This window comes from Pan troglodytes, chromosome 8 (genome assembly GCF_028858775.2).
Source record: "Pan troglodytes isolate AG18354 chromosome 8, NHGRI_mPanTro3-v2.0_pri, whole genome shotgun sequence".
NCBI lineage: Eukaryota > Metazoa > Chordata > Mammalia > Primates > Hominidae > Pan > Pan troglodytes.
Genome location: NC_072406.2, coordinates 63,231,249 through 63,257,683, shown reverse-complemented (window position 1 = coordinate 63,257,683; position 26,435 = coordinate 63,231,249). Strand labels below are relative to the sequence as shown.

At 36.7% G+C, this 26,435-nt stretch overlaps 1 protein-coding gene across 4 annotated transcripts in view; it reads left to right on the top strand.

The window, feature by feature from the left end:
• The window catches only part of A1CF (APOBEC1 complementation factor), an 87,435-nt gene that overhangs the window by 31,739 nt on the left and 29,261 nt on the right, over nucleotides 1–26,435 (top strand). For all 4 annotated transcript variants that reach the window (XM_024346380.3, XM_009458471.5, XM_009458469.5 and 1 more), the window contains 3 exons: nucleotides 10,896–11,030; nucleotides 13,026–13,156; nucleotides 18,713–18,951. In XM_024346380.3, the coding sequence (XP_024202148.3) occupies nucleotides 13,044–13,156; nucleotides 18,713–18,951 (352 nt within the window). In that variant the 5' untranslated portion in view covers nucleotides 10,896–11,030; nucleotides 13,026–13,043. The remainder of the gene's footprint in view (nucleotides 1–10,895; nucleotides 11,031–13,025; nucleotides 13,157–18,712; nucleotides 18,952–26,435) is intronic.

The following is a 26,435-nucleotide window of genomic DNA, read 5'->3' as shown; positions in this document are numbered from 1 at the left end:
TAAATATATATTTAATAAAAATCACCCTCAAGTAGTCTGAATTTTTAAAAAATAGACTCATTATACCTAATATATATAAAATTTAAAATGTGGTGTGTATTAGCTTTGTTTATCTAGTTATCCTATTGGTAGTCTGTTTTCTAAAAATCATTACAGCACAATCAATTTTTCTGAGGTATGATAGTCCCCTTGCTTTCGTAAACCAATGATCATCCTAAATAAACATCAATATTTTTTGTTTTGTTTTGTTCTTCTGTTTTGCTTCCTTAGTCCCTATTATTGAGAAAAATGTATTAGTGCTGGGTCTTGGGATTATAGAGTAAAAAAATGCAGTGCCTGACCTAAAGTTCATATAAAGTGGGTGAAATGAAAAAGAATATATCCAAAATTTACAACAACATAAGGCAGCCTCAAATGAGCAATACAGCTGTGGGTACCAAAAAGATCAGCATTTTCTATATAGAGCCTTAAAATTGACAATGCTCTTTGACCTGAGGAATGAGGACAAATATTCAGACATAATGATGTTCATCACAGTGAAATGTATAATTTTTTAGAAATTTAAATTTAAACATATCCTAAATATCCAATGTAATATTAATGGTCAGGTAAACTATGATCATTCTTATATTTTCAAATTATACAGTAATATAGAATTATGATTTCAAAGAATTTTCAAAGACATGGAGAAGTATTCAATTTTAACATTTAGTTAAAAATCTGAAGGCTACATATAAATTTGTGAAGAATATTTTAAGAAATTATTCACATACAGTAAAGAATATTGTAAAATAACAAAGTATAATCTCTAAATTTTTCTTGCCTGATGCTCTTCTTCATTTTCTAAATTTTCTATAATAAATGCAGATCGTTTTTATCACAAGGAAAAAATCTCATAAGGTAGAAAAGATTTCTAAGGGTCAGTCAGGAGTTAAAAAAAAGAAAAGAAAAAAATCATGGAAAAAACTTTATTATTAAATTTGGTTGATAGGTCCCTAGGTTCACTAGACTATTCTTTCTAATTCTACATATACATGAAATTTGTTTAATATTGATATAGTCCAATCCTTTTGTTCTGCAGTTAGAAAATAAGCCCCAGAATTACACAATTATAAATCAGGGGTCAACAAACTATGCCCCATGAATCAAATGTGGCTACAGCTTGTTTATGTAGTAATTGCAAGCTATGATTTTTTTTTTTTACATTTTAAGCATTTTTTTTAAAAAAGCCTAAAATATCAAATATTTGGCCTTTTACAAAAAAAAAAAAATTGCTGACTCCAACTCGATTCCTTAGCCTACTGCTCTATATTAGAAGCGAATCTAGGTTTTAAAGAAAATTCTTTAATTTAGTATTTAATCTTCCTTAAAAGAAGTAGGTGCATCCCTTCTTGTGCTGCCCATTCACACCAACTCAAGCACTGGGCCCTCACTCGTTCATGTATTAATTCATTTGTTGATTCCACCACAAAGAGAGACACGTTTCTACCTTTATGAAGATTAGTCTCATAGAAAAGATAGAAAATTAACAGATAAAGAAACAAGCAAAGTAATTACAGATCATGGTAAGTGTCAAGAATGTGATAAACCAGGCTGTGTAAAAGTCAAAGCCAGGTGACCTTCTTTAGGAAAAATTACATCGAAGCTAAGACTTACCAGATGAGAGCAAACAAACTCTGCAAGGAGCCAAGTATCCCTGGGAGATGGAGCACACAGGCAGTACTCCTTAAACAAAATATTTATAAAATGCAGAACACTTTTGGGTAGTGAAGACATTAATGTGTCCTAATTTCAAAGATCTAGTGAGATTACAGCAGATAAGTAGGTGGATTTCATCTTTCCCTTCCTCTATTAATCAGCCACGGACCTGGTGTCCTGGGAACAATCTCCTCAAACTAGGAACAAAATACAGTATTCAATTCCCACCCCTCACACTTTCCTTTATATGCATACTCTCTTGTATGGAATTTCAATGGAATCACATGTTTTGATTCTAATTTGTTCAGTTCTTCAGCAAATACAAGCCATCAGGTACAAAGAATGGCGCTAGATCAAGTCTAATTAGAATACCGTTCCTCTTCTAAGAGTGCCCCAAATTAAGCTAACTCTCCATCTTTCCGGTTTGAGATAATGTACTTAGGTAATTTTAATTGAATGTTCCTCAAATGGCATTTTTTCCTATAAATAATACAATAAAAATAACCTGAGGGTCTCAGGTTTACTAATTGGCTTCATCTAGACTGGCTCCGAGAGGAGCAGATGGAAAAACACTGTGGCATTGACATTCTTTTTCAACCACTGCACAGAAATCCTAGGGACAGAAATAGGAATTTGACTTCATGGCAAAATATAGCTCCTGGGTCCTACTTTTTCCTCTATTGCCTGTTTTCACCACCTGCTCACATCCCTGCTATCCAAGGACTTAGGTCATTCACCAAGTGCATGGATACCAATTCCTTAAATAGGTAGCAATAAGCATTAGAACAGGATGGGACCAGTAGATCATCACAGGCTCATGCTTCCCTAAGCTTATCACCCCAGCCACCCACAGGCCAACTTTATTTTAAAGCTCAGAAGCAGTCTTACTTCTACTAGCCAGAGATGCCATAGCGTGGTGTGAAAGACTCCAAATGAAGGAGCAGTTCTGTGAATCTCTTTGTGGAGGGGATGTGTGCCCAACATTTGTGGGAACTTTATCATCCCAAGGAACACAGATATGTTCCAGAAGCTATTATTTCCAAATAGCAATGAATTTCTCCTCGAATAGCCTCATAGGGTGTTGACTATATATGAAGTGTTTGATATAAGATTCAAAATCTTCATAAACTACACAAGGTAGTGCTTTCCCTTAAGCTAGAAGCACAGAGTTTTTCTATTTTATCAGCTTAAAAATTGGTGTGACCTCATGACCCAAATATGCAGAAGCATGAGCAGGTCTTGTGGACTTTGGACTGTGCATGCTGACAAATTCACACTTTTAAAAAAAGTGCTATTCATTTGTTAGTACTGATTGGCAACTAAAATTAAGTGACTCTTCATCTTCAGAACCTGAAAGCTTAGCATTATGAGATGCAAAAGACAGCTTTCAAACAAGCTAGGCAAAGAAGAAATTATTGAGATCACAATTCCTTGCAATCATGAATTTGTATAGGATTTCAGCAGCTGTGATCCTTTATAACATTGTTAAAGAAGTGCTGAGCAGGGAACCAAGATGATGTTAAATGGCACATTGTCCACATCATTAAATAACATCCAATCCCATATAGAGAGAATTATTCCACTTTCAGTTCTCTCTCAGGCTTCCAGGTGAGGAAAGTTAGTTGTTGGAGGTATGATTTAAACACCTCTTCAGGCCCTGCTAACCTTTTTAAGTCCCGAGAGCAGAACTAGAGTGCAGAGCTTTTAGTAGATGACAATGTCTATGTAGAAGTTGACCATGATTTCACTTGTTTGCAATTGTTTTTATAATCACCGTCCATTTATGGGAAACGATACTGATATTCCACTTATAAGAACAATATATTTTCTTTTTGGTATAAGTTTATTTAAGTAACAAAGTGAATCAATGCATAAAGTCATTAGGTAATTAACAGAATAGATGTCAATTGGACATGGAATTGAAGATACACTGATTCTTAAAATTACAATATCCTCTTAAGGCTCCAATTGACTAACTCACAAAACATCCTATGAACATTTTCCTCCATTAAACATGATATCAAAGTCAGCCTTCCTTTCACAAGCACCCTCACACCCCTACAGGACTACTGCAATCACCTAGTCAACCCTCCTACTCCTTCATAGATGAAATAATTAAAGTCAGAATAGATTTAGTGCCTTGCCAAGTCCCTCAGCTTGTCAGAAATTAAAATTCACAAGAGTGTTGTAAGGAGAAGAATGATTATACAAAATTCCTTACATGCCTCAAACCCGGTGCATTGGATGGGATTATGTTTGGCATATGTTGAACTAGGAAAAGATAGAAGAGCAATTACCCAAACCAAATGTTCTTTATTATGTCTTTATCTGCACATGGGAAGTTTTGCATAACTTAATCAGATCTAGCGGCAATAATAATAGTTAATTCAAAAAGGCAAATTGTAAGTAAACAAAAAAGTTAGATGGGCCTATTGAATAAATTACACATTCTTTAAGGATAAAAGCTCCAAACGGATTAAGGAATGACTGAAGCTGTCACCTAATTACTTCTTGAAAGGAATTTAGAGGTTCCTATAGATGGAAGCAGTGTGTCTGGGCACATGCCCAGAGCCAGAAGCGAGCATGAGCACAGCAATTCCTGGCCTCAAAAAAAGGAAATAATGCTTTGCAGTCCATCATTTTGCAAACTTTGCTGGAAAAGGTAAGCAGAGGGTCTTAGAAGTGAGTTGGCATTTTACTCGTTCTCTTTTACAGAAACACACACACACACAAATGCTTTTTGTTTTCTAATTTTGAAAAACACTCGAAAAAGTTTTCTGTTTTGTAATTTTGAAAAACACTGACAAAACGTTTTCTGTTTTCTAATTTTGTCTATTTTCAAATTCAATATTCTTATGAATGACCAAAATCTTACATTATAAAAAGCTTTGCAAAACACATCATTTAAAAAAGCCTATTTGCTTTTGAATGCTTCAAACGTTGATACTGAATAATCCTTAAACATAAAGGGAAATTATTAAAAGATATTATTAAATGCATCAACTTGAAAACATAAATTGCTTCTGCTTCCATAAGATAGTTAACAACTTCAAGTGAAATTGGGATTAATTTCCTTGGAAATAGACTTTCAATAGTCAACCTTCCAAAGTGAAACAGGAAGGTGACTCATAATTTACTAATAGTTGTTTCCTTAGAAGAACCATATCATACATTTTTTAAAGATAAAATGTCAGGGCTTTGTAAAAAGTGAAACCAATAAATGAAAGTCAAGAGCCAAGAGCCATTTGCATCTTTCTTCATGATTTTTGCCATAGATACATGCCACCAATATTATTTATTTAGAATTCATTAAATCTCCTGGCTAACACGGTGAAACTCCGTCTCTACTAAAAAGTACAAAAAATTAGCCAGGCATGGTGGCAGGCGCCTGTAGTCTCAGCTACTGGGGAGGCAGAGGCAGGAGAATAGCGTGAACCCAGGAGGCGGAGCTTGCAGTGAGCTGAGATTACGCCACTGCACTCCAGCCTAGGCGACAGAGCGAGACTCCGTCTCAAAAAAAAAAAAAAAAAAAGAATTCATTAAATCAACTCACTATTTTTAGTCGTTTATGTTAAAAGTAAACTTTTTCTCACATATGTAAGAAACCCACAGGTTTTGTGTGCTAATTATACTTTTTCTAATGTACATTAAAATAAATGCATAATTATTAAAATAAGAAATACTGACCTATAAACCATCTAATATCATCCTCACATATTTTGAGAAACACTAGGCTATATGATGATAAAGCTAAATTAATATTTGATAATGTTCATATCGTAGCTTTTCCTGTCTTTGTTTCTAATCTACATTTCCACAAAATTTCAACAACTCATTTAGTCTTTATACCACAATTTTTATTATTCTTCCTACTTTAGGAACATTATATCTGGCATTCATGTTGCATACATCTTGTAAAAATTATAGAAAAATAGCTAATAGAAATAATGCCAACTTCTACAGTATATTAAGCCAAATAAATTCTGCTTTCTAAATTCCAGTCTAAAAACAGATTTTACCAACATGAAGTCATTGATTTTAACAAGATGTGAAGGTGAACAAACTATACAAAATAGATAATTATTTTATATACAATTTAGAAATGAATATTCCCTGCAGCACTGTGTGTTGTCCTCAGGCAACAAAAACTTTAGAAGAGACCAAAGGTAAAATCACATTGAAGAGGATCCTGTTGGTACATTTTATGGCCCCATAGACTTTCCTTAAACTATCTATCACATAATGAAGGATCTAGTATATAGGTGGAATACAATAGAAATAATGTCTAATAAATACTTTTATTCAATTTCACAAATCAACAACTAGGAAAATACAGTATAGACTCATGAAACACAAGTGACACAGTCAAGAGAGATGTCCTCCATGCCTTGTTGTCAACTTTAAGAACCATGTACAGGAGTCTGGTCACAGAACCACTGTTCTGGGTATGGTCCTGGTGACTGGCAAGCTGGTAAAGTCTTGAAATGCTACTAAGCAAGGGTAGATTTGGCTAGGACCCAAGGGAACAGGAGCAGGAATAAATACTAACCTGGTCAATTGGAAAATGTACAGGAAAACATCTGAAACAAGTTTAGTTATGAAAAATACACAGTTTCTTCCCTCTTAGAGAGAGGGGAGAAAAAGAAACAAAGAATCAAAGAGAACCACAAAGACGATTACAAACTTGAAATATGAACTTTCCAAAGAGCCATTAAAGAAACTGAAATTACTACTCAGGAAAAAACAGGCTGAATGAGGGTTCATTAATTAATGTCCTTCCGGTTATGAATGGGCTCATTTATGGGAAACAATAACCATCTGGTGTCCATGATTGGTGAAATTGAGCAGGAAAATAAATGTAACACACAACATGAGGATTTATGAGGCTGATAAGCCTGAGAAGAATAATCATCACAATTTTTGAGTACTATATATGCCATAAAGTTCACCAAATTGAGAATGATAGGACCTTTATTCTAGTCTTTTCTACAATAAATTAAACCAGTGTGATATTAGACAAGTTATGTATCTCTGGACTTAGTTTCCTCATCTATAAAGTTAGTATATTGTGTTAATGTAAAAATGAAGGAAAGATAATGGAACTACAAGCATCTTCATATTTTTTCTCGGCTGTTTACTGCTTGTATGAATTTGGACATATTTTATGCCTTGGATTCCTTGCCTATAAAATGAAAGTAATAGTAGTAGCATCCTCATAGATTTGTTGAGAAGATTAAATAAATGTAAAACACTCAGAAAAATACCTAATTCAATTGGAGATTGTTGTTGTTTTTGCTGTCATTACTATCATGTGCAAGTAACAGAAGCTAACTCTGACTGGCTAAGTATAAAAGAGTTTATTAAAAGGGTACTGGTTCACAGAAACTTTAGATGTGGAGAATCCAATTCAAGGGTAAGCTTTTAAGAACAAAACCCAAAACCACATCACATATTTGTCATGATAAGGAAATGTTATCTGCCATCACAGAATGCTCAACATTAAAGTTTGCACCATTTGTGACTTTTGCATCAGAACTCAATTTTAGTAAGGGAAACCATGATTGTCCATGGTTTAGTAAAGGAAACCATGATTTTCCAATAACCATGATGGCCCCAGCTGCAAGGAAGGCTAGAAAAATCAAGTATCTGTCATTTTTAAGTTCTATAGGAGAAGGCAATTTTTGCCCAGATTCCCCAGGTATATAACAAGTTCAAACGCTCAGTGGCCAAAATTAACTCAGTTCATTCAATCTTCATGCTAAGACTTACTGCTTAGAATGATTTATTGAGGAAGGTTTTGTGGCTTTTATCCAAGGTCAAGAAGATGGTAGACAAAATCTCTTGAAGACTCAATGGCTTCATCATGAAGGACTTGAAATATCTGTGATAGGAGGAAATTTCCAAGTACTCTTGACATATAAACTGAGTAACTGGGTAGGCTCAGCATCCAATATGTAAATTAAAGCCACTGGATTTATAGTTAGAATTGTGTCCTCAATTGTTAATTTACATAGGTGAAGACTTTCCACCTATTTGTATATGACTCTAGAGATACAACGGTTTGTAAGTCTTTGGAAAAATAAAAGTTTCCAGAGTTTAATAAACATTCTCTCATGAAAAACAAAAATCTATATTCTTTTAGTCTGAACTATTAATACATTTGTGCTGCTGGGGAGAATGCTTCCCTTGAGGAAGACATCAGCTAGGAGAGAAAAGAGCAGTTATAACTGGGCTTTATCTATTTTAAACTCCTCAACTATGAAAATAGTACCTGACATATTAGCAACCCAGAGCCCAACTGTCCTTTCTGAGTAATGGACAGCTATTCTAACCCCATGACTAATGCCCATTGCCTGTCTTAAGTTGATCTGAACTTCCATTACTGGTACATTCCAAGACCAGTGGGTGGCTCACAGAGCAAATCTCCCCTACTGAGTGAACTACAGGGCATCCCTGAACTGGCCAGACTCTTTACAGTCTCAAAAAATATTCTTTGGATTTTTTTTTCAAGTGTTTATAAAAAACAAAGAAAGACAATTAATATGCTTTCTTGCCCAGTTATTTCAGATTGTAAGCAGGTAAATCTTCCTATATGCATCATATGCATAAATAGTTGGATGGCATTTTTAGCAATTATAGCAATCAAGAAAGTTGAAGATATATTTAAAAAGGTCAATCTGCTGGTTGCCTATTTATTTTCAAACTATCAAAGCTTTTCAAAGCAGAATTTCTGGAATTACCATTTTACTATTATGGGATTAAAGTTTGGTTTCCTCAACTTGAAGGGTAAAAATACCACCCAATGTATAGTAAACTTATAATCTGTTGAATGTTATAGATATCAAAGATACATAAAAATGGGCTCAGAAGCATCATTATCACCAAAATGGAAAGAGTTTGCCCAGGGAGAAGGATGGTAATTTGGCAATTCAGGTTGAGTATCTTTTATCCAAAATGCTTAGGACCAGAAGTATTTTGGATTTCAGACGTTTTTAATTTTAGAATTTCTGCATATACATTATAAAGATATCTTGGAGTTGGGACCCAAAGTATAAACACAGAATACATTTATAATTCATATATACCTTATACACATAGCTTGAAGGTAATTTTATACAATGCTTTTAATGATTTCGTGTACCCATCACATGAGGTCAGGTGTGGAATTTTCTACTTGTGGCATCATGTTGGCACTGAAAAGTTTTGAATTTTGGATTTTGGGGTTAGAAATATGAGATATGTTCTTCCAAATATTTTATGTAATAAAATGATCGGAAATTGAAAGGATTTTAAATTGCAGTAGAGAATTTGCTATTTAAAGGCATGATACATTTTTTCATAAATAAGGAGTTTTTTTTTTCTTTTTGAGACAGAGTCTTGCTCTATCACCCAGGTGGGAGTGCAGTGACAACATCTCAGTTCACTGCAACCTCTGCTTCCTGGGTTCAAGTGATTCTCATGCCTCAGACTCCCAAGTAGCTGGAATTACAGGCATGTGCCACCATGTCCAGCTAATTTTTGTATTTTTAGTAGAGATGGGGTTTCACCATGTTGGCCAGGCTGGTCTCGAACTCCTAGACTCAAGCCATCCACCCACCTCAGCCTCCCAAAGTGCTGGGATTACAGGCATAAGCCACCATGACAGACCAATAAGGAATATTTTAATGTATATATCTGTTATAAGTGGCTTCCACGTATCAAAGGAGCAAAATGCAAAAATTAAGCTGATGAACTTTGATGCCTGACTGCCTGGGTTCAAATTCTGGCTTCTCCACTTCCCAACCATGTGACCTTGGCAAATTAATTTATCTGGGCTTTGATACCTTATGTAAATGGGATAATAACAGTCCTTAACCCATGACATTAAGTAATGACAGAGCAGTATCTGACATATAGTAAATGCTATATAGGTATTTGTTTGAAAAGAAGTAAATAAATAAAACTCATTAATGTCTCTGAAAATGTCAATTGCACAATTTTTAAGGTAATTCTTGGTTGAGATATAAACCACTAAATTACCAAGGTTTTGGCGTTTTTTTGTATAAGCATAAGTATTTCAATTTCTCAGATTTCTCAGTGATATCAAAGTTTTACTAATGGACAAGAATATTAGGGTAAGAAAAAAGTACAGGAACTCTCTAGGCAAAAATTTAAATATTCAATTAGATTTTTAAAATACTCAGTTGTTTGAAACAAAAAAAGTAATCCAGGCAAAGTAGAAGACTCATATGATATCTTTTTAAATTATTATTTTTAAAAAACGTGGTATGAATTATTAGAAATAATGTGTGATCATGACCCACAGACACCACAGATATGAATTAAATACTGTGATCCAAAGAGCCTTTGTGCTAACACTTACAAAATATAATTGAGAAAGACTCAAGTTGGTGTATATGAAGATTTAACAGGGACACGACAAGCTGCTTTACTTCAATTTTAAACAACAGTCATACAAAGCAGTGTATTTAAACAACTAACATATGTCTTTTAAAAATATACATAGAAAAATATTTGAAAAGGCCTATGAAATTTTTGACAGTAACTACTTCTAAGGATGGTACAGTGATACATTGGAGAATTTTTCTTTTTACTTTACATGTCACTGTGTTTTTTCCACAACTTGTATCATTTTATAGCATGAAACTTCTTAAAATATTAGTTGTAGAAGTTAGTAGTGAACTCTTGGGCTCAAGGGATCCTTCTGCCTCAGTCAGAGTAAGTTCTATTGTTCTATAGCACTGCAGGATGACTACGGTTAACAATAATATATTATTAATATGTAGTTGTAAATAGCTAGAAGAAGGCTATTCCTTGTGTTCCCAACACAAAGAAATGATAAATGTTTGAGATGATGCATATACTAATTACCCTGATCTATTTACTCTTTAATGTGGTAAGAAGATAGATCTCTTAAGTGTTCTTACTCAATGAAATTAAAAAAGAAAAAAAAATATTTGCCTAGCAGTTTACAAGTTTTCACAATGTTTATCTCAAGCAAGCTGCTGAAGCACAGAGTATGGTATTATAATCCACATAAAAAGCTTTAATTTTTCTCCTTTAACCAGTCCACTATTATTACTTGTCAATGATAAATACATTCATTAATGTGAAATTATTTTGAAAAATGCTCAAGGAAATTGAATTAAAGTCTTGATCATTTTCTCCTCTCCTTCACACCTGCCCTGGATTTGCAGGAAAATGGACAAAGAAAATATGGTGGCCCTCCACCTGGCTGGGATGCTGCACCCCCTGAAAGGGGCTGTGAAATTTTTATTGGAAAACTTCCCCGAGACCTTTTTGAGGATGAGCTTATACCATTATGTGAAAAAGTGAGTCCAAATTTAACATTTAATTTTTCTTATCGTTCAAGGGAAAAATACTGTTCTCTTCACTTCGCTTTCATTCTCAGCCTTCTTGGTCAGTGGCTGTTTCCATTCCAATTACCATTCCTCAATTATAGACAAAGTTTCTAGTGATTATCTCTTTATAACCACTGCCTTGACCTAGCTCTTGTCCTGTTACTGACAGCTTGAATTGCTACAATTTCTAATGACTGTCAAATCTATATCTTGTTCCCCAATCTTTCCACTGTCATGCCATCTGACTACAAACTATCCATCAACAATAACCCTACAATAACCTGTCTAAAATTAGATATTGCTCCAACTTGAAATTTTAATACAGTTTTATAAAGTACAACATTTTCATTTTAAAAGAATGTGTATGTTTGACAAGGCTCAACATGTATCTATAATCCAGAATGAAATCTCCAGGTCTGAATTTTTTGTCTACCTAAATGCATCAAGAAGATTAAGAACATGGCTTTTCAGTTAAAGGAAGAATACAAAATTAAATTTTATTTTTAATAATTTACCAAGTAGTTTTTAGCAACAAGCACATTCCTGAAAAATTTAGTAAATATAAGAATTTAGCTCTCTGCCTGAATGCCAAAATCAATTTTGTGTGTGTGTGTTAACAGCCTCAGATTCAGAACTGCACCTAATTTTACACATACAATCCCTCTTGGCATGAGGACAAATGATGAGGACTTAATTCTGTAAGAATCTTATATACTGAATCTGAAAATGAGCATCAAGAAACACCTGAAACATAGAGATGTAACATGTCCAAACTATTTCCTAATGAGCCCAGAAGAAATAGGTGTTCATTACTGAATATGTGAGGGTGGGCTAGGGTAAGGCTGAGCTGAGAAGTGACCAACCACAAATGGCATGTGCTTAATGGCACTTCTCTCCAGACATGCGCCATCACATTTATTTGGGCAACCCTTCTTAAAGCAGCCAGTGATAGTAAATTGCTCAGTCTAGATTGCTGCAGGACAGTTGTGGAGTAGAAGGGAGTATTACATGGGCAAGTAGAGTCACTATAGCCAGGGGAATAGAGTGTTCTCCTGCTCTGGAGTCCCTAGCCCTGAGTTAGTAGTATTTAGGCTAGCATTTACATTCAGCCAGCAGACAGAGAAAATGACAAGCCTCCCAGATCATCCCCTGAAACATATCTGTGTTCATTTTGATGTCATGGCTGAGGAAAAAGACTGCTAAGAAGTTAGTTTGGTGAATGAGCATTCTTGGATTTTATTTTAAACATCAATGATAGAATAGGACCAACTGGAAATTAAACTATGGAGATTTCAGAGGACAATTTAGAGGAAATGGACATATACATCAAAAAATTGCACTTTTTTTGAGACAGTGTCTTGCTCTGTTTTCCAGGCTGGAGTGCAGTGGCACAACTATGGCTCATTACAGCCTCTATTGCCTGGGCTCAAGCAATTCTCCCACCTCCGCCTTCCAAGTAGCTGGGACTACAAGCACGTGCCACCACGCTCAGCTAATTTTTGTATTTTTTGTAGACTCAGGGTGTCACCATCTTGCCCAAACTGGTTTCAAATTCCCAGGGTTAAGCAATCCACCTGCCTTGGCCTCCCAAAATGCTGGAATTACAGGTGTAAGAAACTGTACTTATGATAAAATGTGTTTTCATGTCTCTAAGATGTTCCAGATAATTATGTGATAAAAGGTCATTTGCCCTACCAAAAACACATTCTGTTAACTCAGGCTGAAATGTCACTTGTACACATTTTATTTAACTTAACTTCTCTCATGAATCAGATAACTGATCTGAACCCACATGAAAATATGCAAACCATTCCACATGGGATGCAAATGCCAAATAGTACTGGCAGGAGGCAAACTTCAGAAAGCATTGTGTGTGTGTGTGTTTGTGTGTTTATCAGCACATGCACACATACATTCAGAAGTACAAATGTATAAATATAAATTTTCTATTTCTATTACTTGCAGATCGGTAAAATTTATGAAATGAGAATGATGATGGATTTTAATGGCAACAATAGAGGATATGCATTTGTAACATTTTCAAATAAAGTGGAAGCCAAGAATGCAATCAAGCAACTTAATAATTATGAAATTAGGTAAGCTCCGCCTCTTCTAGATTAAAAGTGAAACAAACAATGCACCTGTGTCTGTTTTTCTATCAAGTTTATCTAATATGGTGTATGCCAAAAGAAAAAGCCAAGCCAGAAATGAAATAGATTAGTATTTTTCCTTGGCAAAAATAAATTTGATTAAATATTTATTAATATCAATACTATATGAATACCAAACTAAGTTCTATGAGTGTTCAAAGAAACAAAACTTAATAATTTGCCTGTTTCATAAATATATATTGGGCACTGTTCAAAATATTGGGAATATATCAAGGTATAATTTCCTACTTGCAGAGCAAATATATAAGATCACTCAAAATAGTATGAAAAAATCAAACCAGGGATGGGATAAAGTTGTGTGAGAAGGTGGCTACTCTAATTTGGTGTATTTAAGAAAATACTCTCTGGCAAAGTGAAACTTAATCTGAGACTTGAATGAAAAGAGCCAGTCATGACAGTCAGACCTGGGGAAGGTTATTTCAGGAAAGGAGAGAACATCAAGTATAAAGTTCCCAAAGTGAAAACAAGCGTGATATGTTTGAGGGGCAGAAAGCAAGCCCATGTGGCCGGAGAGGGTAAAGAGAGGAGGACTGAAAGCAATACAGTTGGAAAGCTGTGCACTCTGTGAGGAAGTGTAGATGAAGTACAGAAGTCTCTGTGGTGATGAATTTGAATTTTCTTCCAATAGAAGGGAGGAAAGAGTTTTGATTACATTTATAGTTTTTTAAACATTCCTCTGCTGTTTGGTTGAGAATGTACTATAGCAGGTGAGGTTTGAAAGAGGACACCAGTTAGAAGGCTGCTGCAGTTGTCTAGATCTGGACAAGAGATGGTGGTAGTTGGATGAGGGGGTCCGTGGTGGACAAGATAAGAAAGGGTGAGATCTGGGATATACACAAATCTGGCTAGAGATTGGATTTAGACTGAGAGAGAATTCAGAATTCAGGGAGGAAACCTAGGATTTTGGTCCGAGTATCTGTGAACTTGTTAGTGCCATTGCAATGGAAAAGACTGGAAGAATAGCAGAGGAAGGACCTTTTAGGGCACTTTACATTTGAGATGCACATTGAACATCCCAGGGGAGGTGTTGAGAAGGTGACTGTCTGCATTGTGGTGGAGTCAGGAGACAGGTCACAGTTGGAATATAAATTTGGGGGTCAGCTAAATATAGATAGCAATTAAGACCATGGGACTAGGGGAGAGTCCCATGTAATTGACTTTGTGCAACCAATTGCCCGTTTTGATAAACTGGAAATAAAACTGACATCATGAAATTGTCTGATTTCTAAAACCTTCACTTGGAGAGAGAACCGTCATAAATTCTTTCTTAAAGGAAGCCCTGAGCCACGTGAGAGGAAGATTAGTGCAGCAGTTAAAGAGCAATAGTTTTGGAGTCAGCCATGCTTCATTTGAGTGCCACCAAGTAACTTCACCATTCTAAGCCTCAATTTCCTCATCTATAAAATGGGGATACCATCTATTTCATAGGTTTATTGCAGGGATACTATAACAACTTTACAGTGCTTAACCCAGTGTTTGGAACACAGTAATAAGCTGACAAATGATAAAAAAAAAATTGTATTTTAGCACAGTTCATCAATTCTAGATGCAGTTTTTTTTTTACATCTAATCCCCTTCTGAAAGAGAACTGCACCTTAAAATGGGTAGATCTTAAATTTGATGAATGCAGAAAGAGCAGATTTACCACAATTATTTTTCTCTCACTTTCTATAGGACCAAAAGAAGTCATACATTATTCTTACAGTCTGTAAATCAATTAACTACTGGCTTATTTTATTAAAAATTCCTGGGCCGGGCACAGTGACTCACGCCTGTAATCCTAGCACTTTGGGAGGCCAAGGCGGGCGGATCACCTGAGGTTGGGAGTTTGAGACCAGCCTGACCAACATGGAGAAACCTCATTTCTACTAAAAATACAAAATTAGCAGGGCGTGGTGGCGCATGCCTGTAGTCCCAGCTACTCGGGAGGCAGGAGAATCGCTTGAACCTGGCAGGGTGGAGATTGCAGGGAGCCGAGATCACACCACTGCTCTCCAGCCTGGGCAAGAAGAGCGAAACTCTGTCTCAAAAAACAAACAAAAAACAACGCCTTAGCCACAGGAAGATCAGTTGGATTCGGCAACTACTTGTAGTCTAACCATTCAATTCCAAGGCTGGATTCTAGAAAAGAGTCTTGGAGAAAACATAAAGGAGGCTCCCCTCCCACAGGTGCCTCCATGGACCCAAAAGAGGTTTGTGTAGTATGTGGAGGATTGTTTGCAGTAGGAATCAGGAGACCTGGGGTCCAGCCCAGGTTCCTTTGGACGAATGCTTTAACCTCTTTGAGCATCACTTTTATCATTGGCACCTAAACACAGAAATGTTCTGAGCATTCACCATATGAAAGAATATATACTAAAGTGCTTTGAAAGGGCTACAAAACGCTACATTACAGTTTTATGATTTCCAGAATTGGAAGTTTCCCCCATTCCTTGGTCTTTCATGGAACCTTAACATCGTAACAGTAAGGGTTATTCCCAAAACGGTATTTGAGTTGAGATAGATATGGAATTGGCTATGTAGGGAATCAAGTGGATTTGCTGTATCTACTTAACACATTGTTACCCAATAGGGCCTGTAAATACTTTTGGACAACAGATAGGATATGAATAATGAATACAATCAATCCACTACGGCCACTGATAATTAACAGTATCCTCTGTGAATTTTAGTGTCTTTGTCTGTGAAATAGAGATAAAAATATACCTGCCTCATGAGGTGTTTTGAAAAATAAATGAGATAATATACATACATCTCAGTGCTGACACATACTAGGTGCTCTATGAATCTTTGCAGAAGGTTATGGTGGTGATGATGGAGGAGGAGAAGGGAAAAGAAAAGGAAAAATATGACAGAAATTAGGAAGAGAAAGTTACTGGCCAAAATTCCAGTCAAAGCACAGGTTGGATGCCAGAAGCAAGGTAAAGGCAGAGTGTTACCTTAAAAATTAGGGGGTAGAATAAACGGAATAAGACAAGCCAGAATAAACACCCCATAGACAACCTCACCTACTTCCACTCTGCCTTGGGTCAGTCCTGCCAGGGAAAGAACTTTTGTTGCAGAGAAGAAACCTTCAATTTGCTTTTATCCACCATTTCTCACCCACCTATCATTATATCAGCTTCTACTTCATAAGATATTCACTGATCGTCATCTAAATGTCTGGCTTCTAGAGACATTAAAGTTGTGGCCTCAGCTTTTGAAAGGAGATGGCTCTTTGTCTCCAAATAATTCCGGGAAAGGTGCCTGACAAACCACAACCGTTTAAAAATAAAATATGGAATTGTAGGCTCCCCCTGCTGGTAACTGATATATGACCAGCCCCCTAACTATCAAAAATAATATAATTTCTAAATACATTAATACTGTGGAAAATAAGGTTTTGATGTTTTCTTTTTTAAGTAAAGTTAAAAAAAAAACTTGGAAGATTATTTTTTCAACCCTTCCCTCACCTTGAGAACCACACTCCTGGCACAATTCTTACTAGACTGAGATGGACCTGTCACAGATCTGACACACGGTCCTTGGTTCTTCAGCAAAGCGTAGGAGACAGCTAGGACAGTGGCCTAACCCTGGTCAGAAAAACTGCCACACAACCAAGAGCCATTCGCTCCATGGATATCAGACCAATCGCCCACTCACCTGGCTGACAGCTTTTATTCATGGCAAATGGGTCGTTTCTGCTAAGCATACTTCACCCATTTTTAATAACTTAGTGTTATTACAAAAGTCATGTAGCCTAATATGTAACACATGGAAAACATCAAAAAGCATAAAGTAATAAAAGTTAAAACCATTTCTCCGCAACTCCATTGCCCCAAAATAACCACTATGTTGATATTTTATTATCTTTCCAGATTTTTCTAAACATTTTTAATCAAAATGGCCTTCACATATACTTATTTTATAGCCTTTTAAAGCCTAGCAGCCAATTGTGAACTGTTTTTTTAAACCAATATATATTCTTCTACGTTACTCTTTTTAACGACTGCAGAGCATGCAATGGTATGAATGCCTGTCTGTTGTTTACCAGTGATTCTCAATCAGGAGCAGTACTGTCCACCCAAGGGGGCATTTAGAAAGGTGGGGAGGCACTTTTGAATGATCAGATTGGTCACTATTGCCATGTAGTATGCAAGAACTAGAGAAGATAAATGTACTACAGTATGCAATGAGAAAATGTCCAATCCAAAGCCAGTAACATCTCAGTTGAGAGACATTAAACCAGTTCTTTACCGTGAGGTATTTTGCTCATTTCCAATTTGGGAGGGGGGGATTTTAAAGAGCAGTAATAAATATCCTTAAACATAAATTCTAGGGCTCATTTTTATTTTCCAGGGACATATTCCCAGAAGATACTTTATTTGGTCAAAAGTTGTGCACACTTAAGACTTTTGATACATTTTGCCAAATGTTCTCCAGAATAGTTTAATCAATGTGTACTCTGCCAGTGAAGGTGTACATACCTCAACTTGCTAAGAAGCAACTCTGCACAGTGGAAGAAACAGGAACTGAGATCCCACAGCTAGGTTTCATCCTTAAAATCTATAACATTTTAAGCAAGTCTTTTTATTTCTTGGAGTTTCAAGTTCATCTGTAAATGGAAATAACTTCTACTCTGACGATCTCACAGTCTTTTTGTGTGGGCCAGATAAGGTCATATGTGAAAATGTGTTCAAGTATAAAAGACTGTTTTTAACAGAGATCACATCAGAACAGCTTTTCTCTTTGGCTACAAAAGAAAAGGAATGTCAGGTGTTGCAAACTCAAGCGACTGCAGGGCCAGGCAGGTGACTTCAGTAACCTGGGTTAGGTGTAGGGGCCTCAGTATTGGGGATGCTTCAGGGAGCGGTGAGGATTGACAACTCTTGAATCCACATCTAGCCTAAAGAAAGCAGATGCTATGCAGCCATGAAAAAGGATGAGTTCATGTCCTTTGTAGGGACATGGATGAAACTGGAAACCATCATTCTCAGCAAACTATCGCAAGGACAAAAAACCAAACACTGCATGTTCTCACTCATAGGTGGGAATTGAACAATGAGAACACTTGGACACAGGAAGGGGAACATTACACACCAGGGCCTGTTGTGGGGTGGGGGGAGGGGGGAGGGATAGCATTAGAAGATATACCTAATGTAAACGACGAGTTAATGGGTGCAGCACACCAACATGGCACATGTATACATATGTAACAAACCTGCATGTTGTGCACATGTACCCTAGAACTTAAAGTAAAATAAAATAAAAAAAGAAAGCAGATGCTACTCAGCTTCAGATAACTTTTTTGTTTGAAAATGTAGAGCACATGTTGACACATCTAATAATCTTGCAAAAGAAGCCACAACTCTCCAAAAACGGTTTCAACACTATGAACCCAAACATCCCACATCTTCAGGCAACATTTGGCCCAGAGCCATACATTTTCAACCTGAATCCTACAAGGATTCTCATCAATCAAAATCCCTGCTCTTTTTGCAGAAATGGGCGCCTCTTAGGGGTTTGTGCCAGTGTGGACAACTGCCGATTATTTGTTGGGGGCATCCCAAAAACCAAAAAGAGAGAAGAAATCCTATCGGAGATGAAAAAGGTTACTGAAGGTGTTGTCGATGTCATCGTCTACCCAAGCGCTGCAGATAAAACCAAAAACCGAGGCTTTGCCTTTGTGGAGTATGAGAGTCATCGAGCAGCTGCCATGGCGAGGAGGAAACTGCTACCAGGTTAGCAATCCCCTCCTCATGAGACTTCTCTGCCTATCCTGCCTGCCTCCGCAAAGAAAATAAGCATTTTTAATTTTTTTGGCTATCTTTCATTATGCTGTATTTTAAATTTTTTATCCTTCTTCACTGTCTCACAGTTGATTCCATTCCCTGAAGTTTTCAGACTCAGTTTTGAAAAATATTCATTCTGTGCATTGAGGCTAATTTACATGCACTAAAGAAACCCAGAACTTTAAGTACAGCAATCCTTCGATGAATAAAGAGTCTTCTTAAAATTAAGTATATCAATCACAGTTACTTTTGTGTATAGCTTTTGTAACCGGGCTTATTAGAATTAGGGTATATTCTCCATTACAGTGTAGAAATAAAAACCTCAAGTGATACATTATTCCAATGACAACTAGGTGACATACTTTCATTATGACTCCCTGTTGTCTAATAATTTCTGTCTAATTTGAGAGAAGAGAGATAAAAGCTCTCCTTAGAAAGGCACCTTTATTTGTTAGTTATTACAACCACAGGATAGATCCCATTTGGTGAATAACTATCAAATTCTCTGTCCACCCCAACACTGCTTCGGTCAGATCAACTTTTTACAGTTCTTGGCTCATTCTAAAACATTTGCTACAACTTACACAGGTTTTTAAATGAATACTAAAATAAGAGGATTTCAAAAATGATAGACTGGACACACCGGAATGAACTTTTCTCATGAAAATTATGGGAGAGCCACCAGAATTCAAAACAAAACAACCACAACAAAGATGTCTACATTTATGTTGCCTTTGTGAACACTCTTCAAAACAAACCAATACTAGATCAGCCCCCTAGATATCTTCAAAACTAGGAGACAGTTTCTGGCTTGGGGAAGATCTTTCAATAATATCTTCATGAAGGCAACTTAAAGGGAAAAAAAATGAGACAGTCCCAAAGGTTGCTGAATCTTTTAGAGAAGTAGATATTTTTAATGTTGAATCTTTCATTCACAACTTCTTCCCTCTTCACTGGCCAGCATTTGGTCAAGTCATCTAAATCACAGGTCCATAGATAGACTCACTAAGACTCCTCATGGGGGCATACCTTTTGGTGACCTGGACATAATATTTTGCTATCTGCTTCAATTCTTCTTTCTTCTTCAACATCGACAACTCTACCACTGAAAAGTCTTTTGTATCCATCCTGTTCTTAGGCCACCACTGAAGTCTAAACACACATATTCTAAACCTTATGTAATTTTTTTCAAGATCTAATTATTCTCCCAGCTCTACTTTCTCTTCCATGTGCCCCACCCTCCGACTTCTCCATCCTGAACATTACCACCAGATTAATGTTTCCAAAATATCCTATTATCCTTTCAACACCTTCTTGCAAATAGTAGGAGTTCAATCTCTATCTATAGGCTGAATGATGTCTGTCACTAACTGGCCAGTTCAAAAATATTCATAACTCCTTGCTGTGTGTAAGAACTAAATATGTGATTTCATTATTCAAGACCTTTTATTCATTTCCTGGTCTTTTATGACCATATTTGCTACCTTCTATTTCCCAATAAAAACTCTTCCTTCTATCAGGACAGACACCTCAATGACCTAGACACTTCCACGCTTATGTCTGTCTCGTTTATTCCTAATGCTATATCCTCTACTAGGAATACCTGCCCCTCCATCACTTGTGACATTCACCCCAGCTCAGCCAGCACCTTCTTGAGAAACCTACCTCCAGTATTCCAGCCCAAATTAGTCACTTTCCTCCCTCAGTGCAGGAAGCCATTCATTATCTGTAAAAACAGATATGTGAAATAATTTGGGGTGTGGGGGAGTAGGACAGTGAAAGAAGGTCCAAAACAAGTCAAAGACAGTTTCCAGTGTCAAGACAATCCAGTAATCCCGGAGAAGCTCCACCTCCTGAAAGCTTCCCTATCTCTTCAGGGAGAATGGCACATTGGCCCACCGAAGGAACTCCTTTTTGTAAGTCAAGCAGACTAGCTAGCCAGGTCCTATCAGATAAGCTTCAGAAATTTTCAAGCACTTCATTAAGCTTCCACCCACAGTCCTCACTTTTCCTTGTGGATTCTCTGTCCAGGATACGCCATAGGGAGGCTGCCTCCCCTCCCCGTCCACCACTCATAATCACCATGATCCAATGCAACCCCCTTACCTATGGCCCTTTGAGCCAGTCTCAGGTGGATTTCACTCAGCTGGATTTTAGTCAGCAACTAACTCATCAGCAAACTAACAAGATGAGGCACAGTGGTGAGTAAGCCAGCCAGAGCAAACTTCTTCACCTCTAATGAGATCTCAGAACAAAACCTATCACCCATTTGGATCACTCTACCTGTTACCCCATTGCAGACTCACCCACAACAAAGGAATTCTTTAATTGCCAACCCTTTGAGAACCTAGTTTAAAAGAACAAGGAGACTGTTGAGAAAAATGATAAGTGAAGACAACAAAAAACTTTTCTTTCTTAATTGACCCAGACTTGGAGACAGAGAGACAATAGTTGTCTAAAGGGATGTAACTGCTCCTCAGCCACTTACCTCCTCTCTAAACAGTGGCAGTTCCCCCTTGAGAAATCTCACCTTTATTGAGCTCTTTACAGAACAAAGTTGCTGCATCCCACTCAGAAACTAGAAAGGTGTTCTAAGAATGCTCTGAAGAAAAGTCCTGGCAGTGATTCTCAATGTCAGGCTGCATCAGCATCACCTGGAGGGCTTGTTCTAGCACAGATTGCTAGATCCCACCGCCAGAGTTCTTGATTCAGTAGGTCTGGTGTCAGGCCAGGTAATTCGCATTGACAACAAGCTCCCAGGATGCTACTACTCCCAGGACTGCACATTTGAAAACCCATGATTTGAATCAATGATTTTCCATCCTAGGCTGCACATTGGAATTACCTGATGTTTTCAAACAATGTGAGTACCCATGTCAGCCTCTAATCAAATGAATCTGCATCACTGGAATATAAAGTTAGGGAACCGGTGTTTTAAGTTTTCCAGATGATTCTATTCTTCAGTCAAATTTTGTGATTCACAGCTAAATCTATCAGCTAATGATACTGGGTAATCATCTTCATGTCATGTAAATAGGAATACCTGGGAACTGCTCAGTCAGTAAATATTTAAGCATCTAGAACACATACTGCTCCCTTCTGAATGACATGAGAGATTCTAAAAATAAAAAAAAAACAGTACCTAACCATTGCACTCAAAGAGTGCATATTCTGAGAAAACTATACATACACAAAAACTGGAAAAATTATTAAGAGGAGAGTGTATTGTTAAATCATAATTTAAAAGTTATTAAGTCTTCTCTGCATCATCTTTTCCTGACCTAACAACAATAGTAGGTTGTAGATAAGGAAATTGATGTTAGAAAGGATACGTTTTCTAGCCAGGATCATTGTTCTGACATTTGAACTTGTCTTACTTCAAGCTTATGTTCTCAAATCACTCTGTAACACTCACTTTCACCAGAGGCCTTCACAAGGATGTTGGTGGAAATCACTGCTTCCCATATTTACTCTCATTTCTGTTCCCTTAGCCTTATGCAGCTCTTCGTGGTGCTAGGCTGAGAAGACTAAAGCTAGAGCAGTAGTGCTCAACGTGGCTGCATTTTAGAATTAACTAAGCTACTTTTAAAACTCCTGAGATCCAGCCCACTTATATCAGAATTGGGAAGGGTAGGTAGTCCAGAGGTCAGTAATGAGCTGGTAAATCTTCAACAGCCAGCTCCCAGAGGAAAAAACAAAAGCCCTGATTTGTAGCATTTGCCAGTTTCCATGGTATTAACACTCCCACTGTGGCTGATTTCAAGCTACCAATGTGACTTTAACTGGCTCACAAAATTCTGATACTTTCTTTATCTATTTATCTGTCAATGAACATTTAGGTTGATTCCATACCATGGTAATTGTGAATAATGCTTCAATAAACATGGGAATGCAGGAATCTCTTTAATATAATGATTTCATTTGGGGTGAATACATACCCAGTATGGTGATTGCGGGATCATATGGTAGCTCTATTTTTATTTTTTTGAGGAACCTGCATACTGTTTTCCATAATGGCTCTACCAACTTACATTCCCACCAACAGTATGCAAGTATTCTCGTTTCTCCAAATCCTTGCCAACATCATCTTTAATCTTTTTGATAATGGCCATTCTACCAGGTGTGAGGTGATAACTCATTTTAGTTTTGATTTATATTTGCCTGATGATTAGAGATGTTAAGCATTTTTTCATATACCTGTTGGCGATTTATATTTCTTCTTTTGAGATATGTCTATTCAAATCAATTGCCCTGTTTTTGTTTTTTATTTTTGAGACGGAGTTTCACTCTTATTGCCCAGGCTAGAGTGCAATGGCATGATCTTGGCTCACTGCAACCTCTGCCTCCCGGGTTCAAGTGATTCTCCTGCCTCAGCCTCCTGAGTAGCTGGGATTACAGGCATGTGCCACCACGCCTGGCTAACTTTGTATTTTTAGTAGAGATGGGGTTTCTCCATGTTGGTCAGGCTGGTCTTGAACTACTGACCTCAGATGATCCACCAGCCTCGGCCTCCCAAAGTGCTGGGATTACAGGCATGAGCCACCACGCCCGGCCTTTTGCCCATTTTTAATTGGGTTATTTGTTTTCCTACTATTGGTGTTTGAGTTCTCTATATATTTGGGATATTAACTCCTTATCAAATGTATGCTTTGTAAATATTTTTTTCCCATTCCTTAGGGTGTCTCTTCACTCCATTGATTGTTTCCTTTGCTGTGCAGAAAGTTTAGTTTGATGCAATCCCATTCATCTATTTTTGCTTTTGTTGTCTGTGCTTTGGGGGTTATAGCCAAAAAATAACTGCCCAGACCAATGTCAAGAAACTTTCCCTTATGTTTATTTCTAGTAGTTTTACTGTTTCAGGTCTTACGTTGAAGTCTTTATTCCATTTTAACTTGGCTTATGTGTATGTTGTAAGATAAGGGTCCCATCTCATTCTTTTGCATATGGATATCCAATTTTCCTTACACCATTTGTTGAAGAGGCTGTTCCTTCTCCATTGTGTGTTCTTGGCATCTTTGTCAAAGATCAATTGGCCATAAATGTGTGGATTTACTTCTGGACTCTATTTTGTTTCATTGGCCTAAATGTCTGTTTTTATGCCAGTATCATACTATTTCGATTACTATAGCTTTGCAGTATATTTTGAGATCAAGTAGTGTGATGACCCCAGCTTTGTTCTTTTGGTTCAGATTTCTTTGGCTAGGGTCTTTTGTGGCCTCATACAAATTTTAGAATTGTATTTTCTATTTCTGTGAAAAACATCACTGGAATTTCGATAGAGACTGCACTGAATCTGTAGATTGCTCTGAGTAGCGTGGACCTTATAACAATAATAATGCCTCCAATCCATGAACATAGGATATTCTTCCATTTATTTGTTTCTTCTTTAATTTTTTTATCAATATTTTATAGTTTTAAGTATACAGATCTTTCATTTTGTTGGTTAAATTTATTTCTAAGTATTTTTTGGGGGGATGATATTATAAATGAGATTGTTTTCTTGATTTCTGTTTCTGTTTTCTTGATTTCTGTTTCAGTTTTCTTGATTTCTTGTTGTTAGTGTATAGAAAGGCTACTTATTTATGTATGTTAGTTTTGTATTTTACAGCTATACTGAGCTTGTTTATTAGTTACAATGGAATATTAGTCAATCTTTACAAAGAAGGAAATTCTGTCATTTGCAACAACATGGATGAAACTGGAGGACATTATATTAAGTGAAATAAGCCAGGCACAGAAAGACAAATATTGCATAATCTCACTTATATGTGGAATCTAAAAAGTTGAATTCATATAAGCAGAGTGTAGAATGGTGGTTACCAGGGCTGGGGGCAGAGGTATGGAGAGATATCGGTCAAACGATACAAAGTTTCCATTAAAATGAATAATTTCTGGAAATCTATTGTATAATATGACTATAGTTAATGTATTTGTATACTCGAAAATTGGTAAGAGTACTCTCTTAAATGTTATCTTAAATGTTAAATGTTAGATCTTAAATGTTATCACCACCAAAAAAAAAGTATTGAGGTGATGCATATGTTAATTAGCTTCATTTAATCATTTTACAATGTATACATGTATCAAAACGTCATGTTGTATACCACAAATAGATGCAATTTTGATTAATCAATTATACCTTTAAAAAGATGGGAAGGAAAAATGCAAAAATTTAATAATCTATTTTTGCAAGTAGATAAGAACTGGCTCTAGTACATCATTGGGTGGAACCCAGGTTTCATTATTTTTTAAACCTCACCCAATATGGAGCCAAGGCTGAGAACCACTGAGCTACCAAAACCAGAGTTACGTGGGAGCCTTGGGGATCTTGGAATAATACAAACAAAAAAAGTCTATGTAAAGCATAGAAGGGGAAAGGAAGAGAGTAATGAAGAAAACTATCCCTTGAAATGCAACACAGAACAAGATGGTCACAGCTAGGGTAACAAGAGCCAGCTTCTCCAGGGTCAGTTATCTCTTAAGACATGCCTATTCTTCATTTGGGTTTTAGAATGCCAGGGCCACGGATGCTTTTACTGACTGCTTTTCAAGGAATATAAAGATGCATTCTTATTGAAAATAATTGCTTCCTATGTGTAGTAATTAAACAAATAAACCCTTACCAATACTGAGAGTTCCTGATTTTGTTCTCTCAAGCTTTGTATTGCTTACAGGATAAAGTTTATTCCCAAATAACGAATAAAAAACAAACTAGATTTCCAATCAAATTTAGAACTTGGGTTGACTCTCACTCTCCTCTCATCACTTCAACAAGATCTGCACTGCGTAGGGGTATAGGAGCAGAGTCACCAAAAAACAAAACAAAACAAAACAACAACAAAAAAGGGGGGGGTAGTTAAGTAGAATAGGCCTGGGAAAGTTATCCTCTCTAAAGCTCATTTCCCATTCTGTAAAATTGGGAGTAATTCACCTCCCCACAGGGTTACTGTGAGAAGTAACTGAGATGGCACATGGGAAACAGATGGTACAGTACAAGACACTCAATAAAATGTGTTCATAGTAATACAAAAATATATGTAGCCATGGAGAACAACTACCCTTTACAGAAGAATTAAAATTCTCATTATAGACTCTTCCATTGCTTGTCATCTGTCTTCTTAATTAGGACTTTTTGAAAATGTCTCCAGATTCCCAATTTATTCATGTTGTGAAAGAGGATTAAGAGGGAACACAGCTGGTCTAAGCCTTGACCAAGTGTGAGGGACAGAGAACAAATTAAGATGCCTGAGCCCCACCCACCTTTGCCCAAACACCATTTTTTGAACATCTCAATTGTGGTACCTAGCCTAATTAACAACACAGATTCCAGCAGCAGTAAATGCTCTTCCTAGTAACCTTCTTAATGTTCTGTGGAGTCAGATTCTATATCTGGGCCCTAAATCCATACTTTTCCTATCTCCCTTGTGCTATCT